This window comes from Orcinus orca, chromosome 5 (assembly GCF_937001465.1).
Source record: "Orcinus orca chromosome 5, mOrcOrc1.1, whole genome shotgun sequence".
Taxonomy (NCBI): domain Eukaryota; kingdom Metazoa; phylum Chordata; class Mammalia; order Artiodactyla; family Delphinidae; genus Orcinus; species Orcinus orca.
In genome coordinates, this window is record NC_064563.1 from 9191518 (window position 1) to 9210213 (window position 18696).

General features: G+C 38.1%; 1 protein-coding gene across 1 annotated transcript in view; it reads right to left on the reverse strand.

Moving 5' to 3' along the window:
• Positions 1-18696, reverse strand: part of KCNH8 (potassium voltage-gated channel subfamily H member 8) — a 388857-nt gene that overhangs the window by 66317 nt on the left and 303844 nt on the right. Inside the window, exons 9-11 of the mRNA XM_004271920.4 lie at positions 10371-10570; positions 9252-9501; positions 3198-3412 (exon numbers count right to left, since the gene is read on the reverse strand). Of these exons, the coding sequence (XP_004271968.1) occupies positions 3198-3412; positions 9252-9501; positions 10371-10570 (665 nt within the window). The remainder of the gene's footprint in view (positions 1-3197; positions 3413-9251; positions 9502-10370; positions 10571-18696) is intronic.

Here is an 18696-nt window from a genome sequence, read left to right on the forward strand (position 1 = left end):
TTTCCATCATGCAAATGTTCCTCCTTCTAGAACTCATTGACCAACCTTTCACACAGGCTTCAACCCATCAGAAACCCTGTGTGATTGGATAGTTTTGTTTGCACGTGTGTGGGAAGTAAGGAGGGGGCTGGGTTCCACACTGGTCTTACACCAGAGTTGCAGAGCAGAGAGTAGGAATCCATGACCATAGGTAATCGTCAGAATAGAAGCTCCCCCCAAAGTCATAGTATCCTTGGAAACAGCACAAGACTTCTCCCCCGGGGTATGAAATTATGGGTCAGGGTGGTCCAAATTTACCTTTAGAAGGTATAGCACCCCAGGATCTTGGATATACTGTAAATAGAACTTCTGAGTGATACAAGATGAGGAAACACAAAATATAAAACGATAAGGGTCTCAGAGGTAAGTGCCAGTTCCCATTAGCCCTTAAAGTGTAACTTAGAAGGAGTCCTCTGTAAAGAAGCAAGACTTTTGGTTTCAGCCACAATGAAAGAGCTTATATTGAACTAAAAAATAATTATAAATCTGGACAAAATATACAAAATAACTGTTTGAAAGCACTGGAGAGCAAGCAATGTATGTCAGACTTGAAGGGCTGTGTTGCCTGGGAAAAGGGAAGTCCATCAGGGTGAGGACCATGTTTATCCAGGTGTTTTCCTGAGAGAATCGGCTGTTTCAGCGTGAGGTGTAAGAGAAAGGAACAGTCTTCCTGGACGAGGACGTTTAGGTGTACCAAACCACCTGGGATTTGATGAATAAACCCCAGAGAGGAGGGAACTGCATCAATGGGGCCCTTGAGGCATCAGCCAGCTCCCCATTTGAGCCTACACAGGGTGGTGCTCCAAGAAACCAGATGATTTCCATAACCATGTGATGCTCAGGAGATGCAGGCTGGAATTCAAGGCCTGCCAAATTGGAGGAGCCTTGGTGAACATCCAAGGATTTTAGCTGAGATCCTGAAAAAAATCATGTCTTACTTAGGAGTGAGAGCTATAGCACCAGAGTAAGGGCAAAACTGAAACAGATCAGCCTAACAAAGATGAAGAGGAACGGTGAGCAGGATGAAAGTGATTTGCTGGTACTCTATCTGCCTGCCAAGAGAAACTATAACCCTATCTGGAGGGAAATAAGGTGAACACTTTTTCATAAACAAAATCTACAATGAAGCAAAATCATGATATCTGTTAAAAAGAGGGGTGGGGGCCAAATAACCAAAAAGAAAACAAACAAAAAAAACCACACACAAGAGAAATAACAGATAACGAAAATAGTCTCATTGGCAATTCAGACATTGGAGTTTTAAAATCACTATGATTAATGTTTCAGCAAAGAGAAGAAGAAGATAAAAAATGGATTAAAGGTAAGAATCCTTAAAAGCAACCAACTAAGAAGAAACTAGGGGTTGAGATCCCATATTTTCCATTTGTCTATGCTGAGGAATGGTGGCTCTTCCTCTCTTCCCTCATTTCTTTTTCCCTTTTTGGTGGCTTCGATGCCCTAACTCACCTCCACTCTTCAAAAATAGTTGTCACATTACACTGTCGTGGAGAGCACAAAAGGCAACTTTAGTCGTAGACCTCGATTTATTGAAAGGGAAGACAAGATGAGTGTCTTCAAGAAGAAGAGACAACAGGGGACTTCCCTGGTGGCGCAGCGGTTAAGAATCCGCCTGCCAATGCAGGGGACACGGGTTTGAGCCTTGGTCCGGGAAGATCTCACATGCCGCGGAGCAACTAAGCCCATGAGCCACAACTACTGAGCCCATGTGCTGCAACCACTGAAGCTGGCGCGCCTAGAGCCCGTGCTCCACAACAAGAGAAGCCACCGCAACGAGAAGCCCGTGCACTGCAGCGAAGAGTTGCCCCCGCTCGGCACAACTAGAGAAAGCCCGTGCGCAGCAACGAAAACCCAACGCAGCCAAAAATAAATAAGTAAATAAATAAGAGACAACATAACTATGAGTTTACAGATTTTAAAATGACAGACCCCTGTGCCCATACTCTGTCCCTGCCACCTACAAGTTTGTGTGACCTCACACACGTTACTTAACCATTCTGCATCTGCCTCCTGTCCTGTAAAACCTAGTTGACACTCACCTTCAACCGTGGCTTTAAGCACTAAATGAGATGTTTTACACAGGCAGAGTATTTAGCACAAGTAAGTTTGCAATAAATATCGATACCTCCTCTGCTGCTTGTCATCACCAATGGAGAGAAGCACACATTCAAGAGTGGTAATCTTGAACGTCAGAAAGGGATACCATTTACATACTGTCTGCCATTTGACATCCTCCACCAAGATGAAGTCATACGCAATTTGGGTTCATTCTTTACCTCTCAAGTGGAGAATACTGATGACGAACAAAATGTCCCCACAAGTGTGTTAGTCAAAACAAGAGCTTCGTTTCTTAAACCCTTAGGGAAAAAAATCGAGTATAGCAGATATCTGGGGCAGCTCAAGGCAGCAGCTCAAGGCTTCTGTTCATAGAGAATGCTCTGCGTACGTGCTCTGGTTTGCCTTTCAACAATCATCCCTATTAAATCATTGGTCTCTCTGACACATCTAATGAAGTCATGTTCATGAGCAGCTTAATCACGGGATGCAGTTTGGTACATATTTTGACAGGAAAGCTGTTTGTATAAACTGAAACATGCGGCAAATATATAATTTCAGAAAATGTTCATTATGCTTTCAGCGTGACAGTCTTTGGCTTGAATCCTTCCGTGCATTTTTAGTCATTTTAAGATAGGCTGTTTTGAGTACCGGTTAACAAATAAAAAGATATTCTTAAGCAAAATGTATGTCAAGCCAGTGGAGTAGTGAATAATTACACACACAGCAAACTCTGCACCACATACTCTATCCAGAAATCTTTCAGTTCGGGAGAAGTCACACATCTCTAGCTGAATATTATATGTCCCTGAAATTGATTCTGGCTATAAGCACATGAAAATAAAAAAGAAAGAAACTGAATTAAGAGAAGTCATCCGTAAATAATACTTTCCTAAAATGTTGATAACAAGCTCCAGGTTTGACTTGTAGCTAATTATCTAACTGCTCAATTAGTAACTGAACAGTCCTACCTTATCTGCTCAGAGACTTTTTGAAGTGAGGTCAGGACATGTGCCTTTCCTGTTATAAATGATCTCCAGGCCCCATGTGTTTGGGTCTCAGCACTAATTAGAAGCGAGACTTACATCACTCTCGTGACCTTCTCGAAGGTTGTATGTGAGGTCATGCTGAATGTCTTCCACAAATTTGTGAGCATATTCTGGGTAAAGGTCCAGCACTTCAAAGAGTCCTTTGAGGATGATGCACTGAAGATCACAGTAGGTTAGCGCCTTCACATCCGCATTGGTTTTGATCACTTGGTCCTTAATTGATAGATTGGCTCCAATTAAATCTCCTTTCCCTTGAAACAGTGAAAAACAGAGACATGTAGCTTTAATGAAAAGCAAGCTTGGGACTGGTAACTTTGTGTGATTTACAGGCTTCATTTCTCTGAAATTACACTGAAAGAGAAGAGGAACCTTTATCTGGGGCAGGGTTTCTCAGCCTCAGCAGGGTTGAGATTTGGGGCCTCATCATTCTCTGCTGGCAGGGGGAGCATTCCGTACAGGGTAGAATGTTTAGTAGCATCTCACACCATCCACCCCCAGAGATGACACCCAAAATATCTGCAGGCATTGCCTAATGCGCCTTGGCAATCGAAATTGTCCCCAGTTGAGAAAACTGGTCTAGAGAATAAAGCCTAGGAGCCCGAGAATTAGGAACTGTAGGTCATACATGGGCTCCAGACAGGTCCCTCACAGGATTTGGTAAATGACTTTAGACAAAGCAGTTGACATTTTTCGTCACCGTTGCTTTAACCATTCCAGGGAAATAATAATGGCTCAGTTTTTCTGACTGTAAAAATGCTCCAGGATTCTGAGGTTTAGACCATCAAGAGGTATATTAATCATTTTGATTCTAGCACTTTGGACAGTAATATAAACATCACCATCTAATATACTTGGGTTGTTTTATTTATCTCTGAACATGTCTACAAGACAGGAGGCGGGGCATGGAGGAGGAGAGTTGAGAGGCAGAGGCAACTACTGGGCATTACAGACCATGAAATCTACTACAGAGAAATGTAAGATACAAGTCATAGTTTTAATGCTCTGTGACAGTGTAAAAATCCCATTTTCTCCAGCAACAAAGAAAGTGAATAAATAAAAACTATGAGCTCTTCCACTGTGGGGAGAGATGATCTAACACTACTTTATTCACATTTTCTGTGTCCCACCCCACAGCCAGCACCGCTGATCTTTTTTAACACCTCTGTCGATCAGTCTTAGGCTACACTTCACCTGTCTGGGAACTAGCTTACTTCCTCGAGTTTGCTGATTAGATAATATTGGACAAGTTATTTGAATCTTTAAAATCTTAGAATTGATTCAAATCAGTTTAACCTGGCAGGAGGGTGAGCATAATTGTAATTACTAACAAAGAGCTGATTGCAGCTTCAGTTTTGTTTTAGACAGAGCCATTCATTCACTCAGCGTCCATGTGAGAAATCTGCAAGAAAATCCATTCAATTCTCAGACAGACTTAGGTTAAAAGCTGAGGTAATATGACCAAGTTCACAAAGGATGCTGGCATTGGATTCAAGGCTCCAACTTAGGAGTTTCTACTTCGTCTTTGCTTTGTCCTCAAATATCATCATGCCTATAAATAAATAAAATAACTTTTATTTATTTATATATTTTTATGGCCGCTCTGTTTCATTTCACAGGGAACCAACAACCACTAATTGACCCACCAAAAACCACCAAGCAAATAATATCTTTGGAATGTTATAGAACAAATTGCCCCATCCATTCTTCATTCAATTAATTTTTTTAACTTTGAAACTTTTATTTTTTACTGTGCCCAGAATTTCTGGAAGCAAAGTCTCTGGCATGCAACAGGCTTCCATAAAAGTCTGTTTTATTGAATTTGACAGTAAAAGGAGATGGGCCACATCAACCATGAATACCTGAGATATTCATAAATATTTGTGCCAGATCAAAACATTTTAAATTATTCTAGGTGTTATCTTTGAATCAAAACCTTGAAATTGAGCCCATTTGGCAGAAGAAAAAAATCTATATTTATAGACACTAAGACAAGAAACAGCCACACAGTGTTGAAGAACTCAAGTTTGATTTACTGTTGTCACCAGTCCTGCTAAACTTGGAAATTGTTTTTCTTGCATGTTTTCTTAGAAATCTAAATTGCCGCTCAAAAACTCAAAGTTGGATACTGATGCAAGATGTAAATATAGCCAGGGTGGACTGAATACAGCAGATTTTCAAATTTTGTATATCTGAGGAGAATTTGCCATGAGGCACCATGTTGCCGCGGTGAGAATTCACATATTCTGTGAAGCAACTGGTGTTTGGAAAAATGTTAGGGTCATCATACTTTCATACCTGGTGATTTTGGCCACAATGACCCCAGCATCTTGCTAAACTTGGCATCCTAGAAAGAATTCTAGTTTATTTATTTATTCAATGGATAATTATGGACCACTGACATGTGTGCCAGACCTCAGGTGAAGCCTGGTCATCACCCTCACTCATTTTACGATTTTGTGGATTACTCCCTACCTAGATTTAGAGCCTATATCTAAGTTTCTTAATTACACTGGGTTTCCGTATCTTTATTTCTAAAAGAAAAGAAGATATTTATGATCCCTTAGAGTCTCTATTATTCAGAATTCCATTACTGATATTTGCTAATCATTATTCTTCCATTGGGCAAAAAAACGTTGATGGGATGCATGTGCAAACCATCCTGGTTAGAGCTATAACTTATGTTTAATTATAATTAGGCAGACTAATGCCATCTGTGAAGAGTGCATTTATCTGTGCTTTGTCATCTTCTTTTAAACCACAATGAAGAAAGTGTTCAATTACCAGGACATGAAATGAATGTGTATAAGGCAGACAAATTCTATCCCTGGAAAAATCCCTGCCTCTGTGTCAACTGCCTCCCCGAAAAGCATCAGATTAAGAACGCCTTCAAGAATTGATAGGACGACGGGATTGTTTGAATAAATTATGGCTTGACAGCTGTTTGGTGATACTTTTCCCCTACGACATTATGTATTAATTATTTTGTTGGCAGAGTGAACATGTACTAAATATCTATATTTTAAGCCATGTGCTTAAGTTTATCAAAGTCAGTATTGATTTAAATTGGCCCATAAGATAATATTACCGTAGGGGAAGTAAAATAGTCAGTCTCCGTTGAAATAATGCTAACCACAGAGAGAAAATATTACTAACGTATTATCTTTGGGTTTAGTCCCAATATAACATAGGCGTGTTTCGAATGGTCACGTGCATTTTTGAGAGATATATGGTAGCAGCAAAGATGGGAAAACGTTAATTACGGGAAGCTCAATTTATGTAGGAAATGCGGGCCAGAAGCACAAGGCAATGAACTAAGTCTTTTAGTTGTTAGTAGAATTTTTTTAACATAAGAAAATCCGGGGTCTTCCCTGGTGGCGCAGTGGTTGAGAGTCTGCCTGCCGATGCAGGGGACACGGGTTCGTGCCCCGGTCCAGGAAGATCCCACATGCCGCGGAGCGGCTGGGCCCGTGAGCCATGGCCGCTGAGCCTGCGCGTCCGGAGCCTGTGCTCCGCAACGGGAGAGGGCACAACAGTGAGAGGCCCGCATAACGCAAAAAAAAATTAATTAATTAATTAAAATAAATAAAATAAAATAAGAAAATCCGATGGAATTGTGTATTACAAACAATAGTATTTACATACAAGCCACCAAATTTGTACCTATCGTGACATAGTATCAGGGATGATGCCTTCGTATTCCATTCCTAGAACTGTTGCTAGTTACCAAATTTAAAAATTCACCACAATTATGGAAAAACCCACATTATATACATGTAAAAATAGTGCATTAATTTGCTTACATGTATATCAAACCATAAGCTGCTAGAAAAATAACTAAATACCCTTTAATTTTATTTATTTTATTTTAAATTAAATTTTATGGGAGTATAGTTAATTTACAATGTTGTGTTAGTTTCTGCTGTATGGAAAAGTGAATCAGTTATACATATACATATATCCACTCTTTAGATTCTATTCCCATATAGGTCATCACAGAGTATTGAGTACAGTTCCCCGTGCTATACAGTAGGTTATTAGTTATCTATTTTATATATAGTAGTGTGTATATGTCAATCCCAATCTCCCAATTTATCCCTCCACCACCTTTCCCCCTTGGTAACCATAAATTTACTTTCTACATCTGTGACTCTATTTCTGTTTTGTAAATAAGTTCATTTGTACCATTTTTTGAGTTTCCGCATATAAGCGATATCATATATTTGTCTTTGTCTGACTTACTTTAATCAGTATGACAATCTCTACGTCCATCCATGTTGCTGTAAATGGCACTAAATGCCCTTTTAAAAGCAGACTGTGCCAATGGACAGGCTATAAAACTGATAGTGGTACTAAGGAAGCCCACAGGTAAAGAAAGGTGTTTGAAGCAAATTTAGAAATGATTGTCACTTTTAATTTTGAATAAAAAATGATAGAATGACTGGTCTTTAACTTCATAGAGTTGAGAAGTGGGCAGGAAGAGTGTTAAATTCTCCTCTTGAAAAACACACACGTACAGAGTCTCACTGTCCCACTGATAATGAGCTGGCCACACTGAGGATAAATACACTCTTTTAGTTGCTCTTCCATGCCTTTCTATTAAGGAGAAAAACATAAGGGGGTGAATCAAGAACTGAGCCCAAACTTTGGAAGCCAAGCCCTACCTTTCCTCTGGGATGTGGTAAACTGAAGTCAATTGGAAGCAATGGAAAGCATTCTTCCATTTGGTATTTTACCCCTCGCTGCCCCCATCTCTGCACCTCTAACTGGGGATAATCATAGCAACCTAATAGGGTTGCAAGATTTGAACTGGATAATGGACATACAACACCCAGCTCACATTAGGGAATCAATCAATATTAGTTCTCTTCTCTCTTCCCAAATATAACCTGTCTTGAAGCTTACTAGCTAAAATCCAGAGACTGCAGACTTAACAATGATCATATAGAATAAAAGGCATTGTTCAGAGGTGGAAAGGACACTGGATGCAGAGTCTGAAGACCTAGGTTAGCTTTGACTTTGGAAAAATGAGAAAATACCTCTCTTATCTGTCTCTTTGTGTTAGGAAAATGTAACTAAGGTCCCACATGTGAAAATACTTTGTAAAGGGTTGGGTTGTCCACAGATATTAAGTTCTTAAATATGAAAATTAAAAATAAATGAAAAGTGCTGCATTAGCCACTTTTAATTAACACAAACTCTAAACATTATCATTCTACACTGGTGTTCAAATATATCGTTTAGACCAGTACCTAATTTATTCGTAGGCCCTCAAGAAATAATAGTTGAATAAATAAATGAACAAACAGATAAAGAAACAAATGAAAGTGATTTTTAAAAGAGGAACACATAAAATTGCAGATAGCAATTTTTCTACATTAACCCTGCATGTCACCTTTTCTCAGCTGACATTTACATTTCAATGAACACCAATTATGTCTTAATAGTTGGAGTCAACTTTGCGGTACAAAATATTCACAAATTGTCCTATGAATTTTTGAGGGAGTGAAAAGAGCCTATCATCACCTTGACAGAATTGAGCTAATGATTGCTATGATTGCTACGAGAGCTTATTCTCAATACGAAATCATTTTTTGTTCAATTTCTAGCACAGATAAAACAATTTTCAATGTTCTTCTCTGAATTGATTCTCCACCAAAAGGCAGAAATGCCCTCTGAAAACTGATCAGCTGTCTCACCAAGAGGCAGACTATATCATAATTTATAATCTGGCTTTAGGAATCAGAAAGAACTGTGTTCATTCTCTTGCTATGTTATTTGGGACAAATTAAGTTAACTAAGATACTATATATTCACTTGTAAAGTAGGGATAATATTTATACCACTGGATTTTTAACAAGAATCAAAACATGTGTTGGATATAACACTTAGCACAGTGTAAACTCAATATATGTCATAACAATTAATTAATAATAAAAACTAATAATAATAATTTGGCAAATTAAACCCATATCTGAATCCACATATTCATCCCTAATTTTCCTTCTCTCAATCACAGTTTTTCCCCCCATTTCATCTCCTTAATTTATGCTCCAGAGTAAAATTTCATGAAGCTTTTCAACTCAGACATACCAAGAATCGCCAGCACCATGCTGTCTTTAAGAACTTCCATGGAGCCCGAGCATACAAAGTAGATAGCCTGCAAAGCATCTCCCTGACGCAGCAGATACTCCCCTGGAGCACAGAAGGAGGTTTTGATGTGTAGGGACAGAGACCTGAGGCAGCCCCGGCTGGCACACTCAAAAAGGGACAACTGTAAGATTTCCTTGTTCAGGTGCATGGTGATGTCAGAACGAAGCTCATCTGGAAAGTCTTTCAAAAGCTGTCAGAGAAGATGAAAGAGGGAAGCAAGTTGGGGTCAGTCTTGCGTAATTGATTGACTATAAGACCACAGGAAGTTTTTCCCACTGTTTGACCAGCCACAGTACAGAAGAGGAAATATACATATGAATAATCCTGGAGAGGTTTTTCCATGACTGTGACCCTGGTTGTGTGCTCCTAAATAATCAGCTGTTAATAAGTCTGGAGCAATAGAATAAATTAATAAAAGACTCTAGAATGAAACATATAGTTCCTTGTGACTTGCTTCTCACAAAGATGCCTACTCAGGACAGAAGATATGGAATTTGGACCCTTTAGTGTTTCCTCTGCTGTCATGACCATCTGAAGGGAGGAAAAAACAAATAATTACTTAAAAATATTGATGACTAGTTTCGTTGGGGGGTTGGTGGAATGGTTGCTTGATTTATAGGATACCCTTTCTACAGTGGTGGTCTGCGGTGTTTCTGGATGTCCAAAGATAACATGTTTGCTGAAAAGCCTTTTTTTTTACTTTGTTGCTTTTAAAGGTAAACATTAACTTGATTAATCTAATATTCCATGATTCCATCATTCAACTGTCATAAGAATTGGTTCCTTCAAAGAGGGTCAATGAGAATGAAAATAAGTCTGCCCGATTGACCAAAGTAGCAAGTTACTGTAAAACACAGGCCAATCCAAAGTGACATTGGAAAAACATAAGCCAGAGCAGATGAAAGAAGATGTACTGAGGTCATGAGAGATTAAAAATAAAGAGATAAAGAAGGTGGTAGGTGTGTATTTCCCTTTTGAGACCTGCATTAGAGCACTTTGCTTTTACCTTAGAATACGTGCTTTCTGCCTGAAAACGTCAACATGAGAAATGCACATTACCTCATTGGAATCTATTCCATTGTTGACTGACCAGGTTGTTTGGAAATATTCAAGCATCCTCTGCTTGAGCTGCTGGGGCAGGTGATGGACACGTATGAAGTCCTTCAGATCCTTGGTTCTAGTGTGATAGAGGGACCACCTGGAATACATCCTCTGTATGATCGCTGTCACGTTTCCAAACACCAGGGCATGCATCAAGGCTAGAGAAAACAACATGGCATATAATGGGAGAAAAATAGGACGGAGGGGCTTCCTCCTTATGTATAAATGTACATTCTATATATCCTGAATCAGCAGAGTACACGTAGCTGGCCATGTTGACACAGCTATTTTTAAGCAGGCTTTTTGCTGCAGCCGCAGTGCCACAGGGTGCATCCTGATGTAGTCATTTCGATTCCATGTGACTTGATCAGAGTAAAAATACCTTTTAAAAATACTCAGTAAATGGGCTTCCCTGGTGGCGGAGTGGTTGAGAGTCCGCCTGTTGATGCAGGGGACACGGGTTCGTGCCCCGGTCCGGGAAGCTCCCACATGCTGCGGAGCGGCCGGGCCCGTGAGCCATGGCCGCTGAGCCTGCGCGTCCGGAGCCTGTACTCCGCAACGGGAGAGGCCAGAACAGCGAGAGGCCCGCGTGCCAAAAAAAACAAAAAAACAAAAAAACTCAGTCATAAGAACAATAGACCACTTTGACCCACACTTAATCTGTTAGCCGCCATCCTGGCTATGACAAACTTTGATTTTTGTACTCTATTCACATCTGTATTATTTTAATCATTGGGTATAACTGTGTGGGTATGATGAAATGGTTTTAATAATTTCATAGAATAAGCTATCAAGTTAAGGTTTAATAGTTATTTTTATTATAATAACAAATACGTTTCAAAAGTAAGTCTATAATAAAAATCTGGTTAGCCTTTATGAGAATATTAGTCTCTTCCCCAAAGCCATCATTTAAAATTAGTTTTAGGATATTAAATATGAGACATTTCTATTAATAAAAGTACTGAAAAAGGTGTTAGAAATGTAATTGAGGATTTCCTGGGCAATCTGAAGCCAAGATAACACCACCCCAGCTCTCTAGTCACTTTAATTTTAAGGGACATAGATAATAGGAATTCTGAGACCATTCAAGAAACAAAGAATTCAGGTATTCTGCTCAGAGTCCTTGCCACCCTTCTGAGAAGAGCCGGGTGGTACACGAACATGTGACTCCTGTTTCAGTGAGATTTCTTGGTCAGTCTTCCGCTCCCAAAAGCACCACCAGAGTGTAATGAGAGAGCAGGCTTTGTTCACCAGAATTCCAGAGCGGATGGGGATTAGGGATGGATTTTCTCCTGGAAAAACATAGAGTGAGCGAGCAGATGGACTTCACCTCCCAAGGAGTCACCTGCTGTGGGGAGTGGTCAAGTATCTCAAAGTCAGAAAAGATGTGAGGATTTCACACTAAACAGTAGTTGTTGGTCAAACAACGGGAATGGCCTAGCAGACACCAGCAAGTAGCCCGAGAAGGCCTTGGACCCACCTGGGTCTGTGAAACTGGGAAAGAGAAAGGTCCAAGTGTGCCCACACTTATGGACAGATCAACTCTCTGTGATATTCAGATTTCAGCCCTGATCCCCATGGGACTGGCAAGGAGGTAAGAAGCTCAGGGGTTGGGTGAAATCACTGGTTTCAGTAGTTTTTAGTTAAAAAAAAAAAAAACTAAACATTTCTAGTTTGTCTATTAAGACCTGTCATAAACGTCCCTGTGCCCAAATCTCAACGTCCAAGGACTATGTTAAAAGTTTCTTAGCACCAGAATTGATAATTAGTGCAAATGTGTCAACCTATTGTCACATCCATCCTCCTGAATATTTCAAGATAGCCCCAACCCGAATTCTTTCTTTCGGTTACATTTACCAGAAATTATCAACTTTTGTCATACGAATTTCAGCCTAATCTAACACTGGAGTTAAAATTCTTTATCAGGTTATACATCATCATTTCTCTATGGAAAATACGGTCACCATGCCAATGAAGTCACCCCATAATAAAGAAGGCCTCAATATTTTGGAGAAGTTACTAGAATAGGGTTAAACTTAGGGTCTATATACAGGAGGCAATATAATGTTGCAGAGGAAATATGGACTTCGGAATCAGACACCATTAGATTAACTTCTGGCTTTACCACTTCTAATTTTGTAAACCAGGCGAGATATGTAATTCCCTTGCGTGGTTCCCTTACATGTATATGGGCATAACAGTACCTTACTCATAGAGTTACTTCAGGATTTAAAGAGTTAAAATATCTTTTTTAAAGTGCTTTTAATTGCATGTGGGTGCTCAATTTATGTTAATTTTTCCCATGAAAGTGAAAAGTGCTATGAATTTCCAGGATGCTCAGTGGTGTAAAATACGCGGGAGGAACCCAGATTTAAGGTTTTCCAGCAACCTGTCAAATAATTGAGTGGTTCTTTGTGGAAATAACTTCTTGATGGAGGAAATTCAAGAAATATTCAAGAAATGCCTGCTACATGCAAGCACACATAGGTGCAGATTCTTCCTAAATGTTCAAAAATGAAATGTCTTCCAAAGGGTTAAAAATATACCAAGAAAAACGCATATTGCTTAACAACTAAATGTTGAACGCTTATTGGCAGGTTCTAAGTAGAGGCTCATTCTTCTGTATGGTTTTAGAAGCACAACTGTTCTGCCGCTTAAATATTTTATTTGGAAGGGGAGACCTCTATTTACAATAAACACTCAGCAAAGAAAAGAACTGATTCTGCTCCAAGTCCAAGGAATTAAACACTGATTTCAGGCTCTGTTAATATACTTATGGGCTCAGTGTTTGGAAGCCCCACCATCCGTAGAAAGTATGTAGTAATAATCATTTATGGCGTTTAAACTGAGTACTGAGAACAATTTTATTTCATTTATTTTAACACTGCTTTCCTTAATTAAGTGTATGATTTTAACATTGCTTAATTATAATGTGTGTAAAGCACTTAAGGTAAGAGAAGTAATATGTTCAGATCATTTAGCATTCTAATTGTACATTATCAATAAAATGAATTACTGGATTCATTGTAGCATTCATAAGTGTTGTTGGAAAGCCCTAGTCTATGTCTGAGTCATCATAATTTCAAAGTCTCATTTCAGCATAGGAGAATACTTCTAATTTAAGTAGTTCAAAAAATACAACCCTAGCTCTCGTAGTTTTTCAGTTTTCCAAAGTTATTATTGCCTCTCTGTCACCGGTTATCATTTTCACACTGGCGAAGAGTGTTTGTGACTGTCAGGCCAAATCATTCCATCTACTATGAAACTTTGACTGAAGAACTTCTATATCCAGGTCAGTCTGGAAATTATCCTTCACTTTTCCTTTTTATTCCTAGCAAATTTGATGTATATAATTCTTAAAGTAGCATGCTAGGCCTACTGCTGAGTCTGTGGGAGGTTCTTTTTCTTTGCGGAAGAGTTTTGTATAGAATGCATTTTGTAAAAGATCATGTTAATATCAGGTTTTCAGAGGAGGCTCAACACTCAGGATCTGACATGAAAAGTAAACAGACCTCAAATGAAAATGCATTCTTATAGGTTGCCTGGCTTTCTCTTTCCCTTTTTTCTTTATCTTTCCTTTCCTTCCCCCCTTTTTTCCCTCCTCCTTCCTTCCCCTCCTCTCTCTCTCTCTCTCTCTCCCTCCCCACCACCTCTTTCTTTGGATTTTGGGCAACCTTGCTGTCCTAAGATCATCATTTCTGGTTTCTTTAGTCAACTACTTTGCAGCGCCTTCAGCGTCTACAGAGGGACTGTGCTCTTCTGCTATAAAAGGAGACCAGAGCTCAGGCTTCGGGTAATCTTAGCTGCCCTACTCCTCTCTCTCACCTACTTATTGCCTTGGAATTTTCCAGTCCTTGCTATAAGTACACTGGGTTGTGAGTGGCAGATGGCAGGGAGAATAGAGAGTGAGAACAATTTTCTAAATGATGAATTGAAATGGCAGTGTAAAGACACCTTAAAAACAGCGAATTTGTGGGTCGAATAACATCACGTCAGGGTAGTATATATATAGGATAAGAGGACCCAAGGAAAGCCTTGGCTGTTAAGAGTTTCACTCTACCTCTTCCGTGGTAACAATGCCTCATTTAAACTGGACATGTCCTGAGTGATGAGTCCTCTTCACTAGAAAGCTATATCTAACCTCTGAGGCTGAGCTGATGGTCCCAACACTGGGGGCTCACTCATCAGGCAGCCATTAATAAATATGAGAGAGGAATTTTAAAAGACATGGGAAAATGTTCTCAATATATTTTGTTTGGTGACAAAAATGATATGTGTAGTTGATATAAATCTCTTAGAAAATAGGGAAATAAATGTATGAAAAGACTGAAAAGAATATCCTTTGGTGATGGGATTATATGTAATTTTATTTTTATGTAGATTTTCCAGTTCTTTCGAAATGCGCACTATAATAGGAAAAGTTAAAATGGAAAAAGAAAGAACATCATCTGCCTGAGTACCTATTTCCATTACTCAACTGTGAACTCCTCGAAGGAAAGCATCATATCTTAGTCATCTTTGTTTCCCTAGCACCTAGCACAGCGCCTGGCATAATTTTAGTGTGCCATAAATATTTATGGAACCCAAATGAACCTCTGGCGGTTTGATAATTTCTTTAAAAAGTTTTATAATCATAAGCAAGTAGCTTAGAAAATTTAGGAACAGTTCAGTCCCAAGCCCTTCCCATCATCCCCATCCCACTCCCCAAAGGCAAACTTTCAAAATTATTTCTTTTACGTCTTCTTCGGATTATCACCAATATTTTAGATCATGAGATTTCACTTCTACTGCTTGACTTATCATATTAAGACAAAACCTAAAAAGCAACTTGACATGAAAAGTGAGAACTCAGCTCACTGCTATCCACTTTCTCATCCCACACCTGATAGTTACATTATTATTTTTTGCCCATCTATTATAATTTTACAAACTAAAATTAGTATCAAAGACACACATTGAGAAGATTACACCAATAGTAAATGTGTAGTTCATTTCTCAAAGTGAACAGATCCATGGAATCACCTCCAGATGAATAAACGTGATATTATCAGCACCTAGGGCTCCCTGATGTCCCACACAGTCACCAACCAGCACCCTCACCAAAGGTAAGTGCAGCTATGAGTTATACTGCAATCAATAAGTTTTGCCTACTTTTGAACCTTCTTTAAACAAAATCATACAGTGCATACTTATTTGTGTCTGTCTTCTCTGCTCAGCATTGAGTTTGTAAGATCTATCCATGTGGTAACATAACAGTTCATTCATTCTCATTACTGTATGGTACTTTATTGAATAATTATTTCATAATTTACTTATTTATTCTCCTATTAGTAAGCATTTCCACTTTGAAATTTTTGCAGTAATGTTTCCACGTTATGTCCTTTGATGTGAATATATATGATGTTTTGTTGGATATACACTCACAAATGGAATTGTTGAGGCACAGAATACAGATATGTTCAGACTAGGTAACTACTGACAAGACTCTTGTACCAACTGACACTCACATCAACAGTATGGGAGAAGTCAAGATGTTCTTTATCCTCTCAAACACTTAGGGTTATTAGTGTTTTTAAGTATACCATTCTAGTGAATGCAAATGTTATCTAATTTTGATCTTAATTTGCATATTCTACATGAATGATGTTGAGCACCATTTTTTTTATATGTTTATTGTCTATCCAGGTAAGAAAATCTATTTTTGAAGGGCTTTTTAAAAATTTTAATGCATTTTTTAGTTCTCTGCTCTTAGTGATTTGATAGAGTTCTTTATATATAATAGATAAGAGTCTTTGGTCAGATACGTTTGCAAATATCTTCTATCCTGTGGCTTGCTGCTTCACGTTCTTAATGATGTCTTTTGATAAACAGAAGTTCTGAAGTTCAATTTATCAATCTTTCCTTTATGGATAGTGCTTTTTGAGTCATGCTTAAGAAATCTTTGCCAAACCCAAGGTCATGAAAATACTTTCTTATGTTAGCTTTTAGAAGCTTTATTGTTTTCCCTTACACAATTAGATCAAAATCCATTTGGAATTTGTTTCAACTTAGTTTTAAGAGGGGTCAAGGTTGTTTTTCAACATGTATATTTATATATATTTGACTCAGCAACGTTTATTAAAAGTATCATCTTCTCCCCCTTGTGTTACAGTATCACCAGTGTCATAAATAAAGTGACCATATGTTTATGGGCAGGTTTTTTCACGCTCTTCAATTCCATTGGCCTATTTATTCCTGAGTCAACACCATACTTTCTTAATTACTGTGACTTTATTACACATCATGATATCTGCAGCATAAATATTCCAATTTTGTTCTTCTTTATGCTTGCTTACAATCATTTTAGTTCTGCAGTTCCTCTAATTTTTAGAAACATCTTGCCAATTTTCAAAGAGGCACATATATACAGGCAAACACACATCTACTGGGTTTTTAAAATTGAGACTGCATTGACTCTTTAGGTTAATTTGAATAAAACTGGTATGTTTACAATACTAAGTCTTAAAACCATCACCATTGTATATCCTTCCATTATTTTAAACTATTTGTAAATTTTCTAATGTTTTATACTTTTCTGTATAATAGTATTGCATGTATAAACAATTTTTTTTTGATGTGGACCATTTTTTTTAAGTCTTTATTGAATTTGTTACAATATTGCTTCTGTTTTATGTTTTGGTTTTTTGGCTGCAAGGCATGTGGGATCTTAGCTCCCCAACCAGGGATTGAACCTGCACCCCCTGCATTGGAAGGTAAAGTCTTAGCCACTGGACTGCCAGGGAAGTCCCAGTATTGCACATTTTAAAACATTTATCCCTGTGTATTTGATGTTTTTATAATTTTAGAAGTATTATATTGTTTAATTGATTGTTACTAATATATAGAAATACAACTGATTTTTGCATATTGACTTTATATCCATCAGCCTTACTAAATTCACTTATTAATTCTAATAGTTGTTTGAAGATTTTAGGATTCCTTCTTTGTTTTGCGTGTTCTCAAGGTTTATACAGATTTATCTAGGTATGGATTTTTTTTTCATTACTTTTGCTTAATCTCTTTGATAGTTTTAAATATGCTTCCCATAAATCAGTGGTGTGCACACTCGTTAATTACAGATGCTCGCATGGAAGCTTTCCCTTCCCCCTCCTCCTCCTAACTCAGTTTGTGAGCGCCTCTGCCCTGGATAATTATCTGGGGTTCTTACACTCACCTGCAACATTTAATACCACTCCTATCTGCTTTTGTAGTAAATACTGCATCCCTGTCATTAGCAACTTCATCGGCCTTGTGTGGGGATTCCTAATAAGATAACTTAGCGTTGATTCCATGGTAATACATATTTTAAATTAAAAAAATAAATTATTTGTATATATTTATAGAAATTAAAAAATAAAATCAATTTGCAGTATATAATGAAATAGATATTTTACAAAAAGTTTTCTAGGTCTTAGTGAATCCGGGCATTTAAACTCACTAAACTTCTGCTGCCTTATATTAAATTGGGGTGTTAATAACCTCTAATTCATAGTGTTATGAGAATTAAATGAGCAAAGTGTTCAATATTGTGAGCTCTTATGATTAGTTCTCAAAATTATGCCAGTAATTTGTTAACTAGGAAATATTAAAATGAAGGCATCATTTCTCTTAGCCTAGGGTAATTGTCACAATAACAGACACAGATTTGTGAAGCTTTAATTAATAAATCTGAGTTACTCAGATGCCATTTGCCATTCAAAACCAATGGTTTCCTCAGTGCTGCTCAAGTCACCTAAATGCTTTCATGCCATTTCCAAATGAGCGCTGGTTTTGCATCAGGATAATTTGCTCAATAAATATTTACCAAGTGACAAAGTGGCATTATCTGATTATTTCCCATATCTTTTGGCTTTGTGACCAGCTTAGCTTCTACTCACAATGAATAGCAGGGAATAATAATATCCTTAACAATTTCTGATTCCGGACCACTTACACTATAGTTAGTGAATCAACAGGAAATAAGCTCAATTAGCTAACATATTCTTCCAATGTCAAATTAGTAGGTTAAACCTTGAGCATTTGACCATTTCCAAAAATTTCCATCAGGAGTAGAAGAAATATGGGCAAATATTAAATAAATATAGACTGTGTCTGTTTACAAAATGCTTGTCATTCTGCTAGGCTGGAAGATGGGCCATCAAGGAGAGCAGCAATTATATAAGCCATAATACTGGGTATAAAATCACCACCACGGGATTGGCACATTGCAGCTCTTCAGAAAACGAGAATTCCTGTTCTCTGCTCC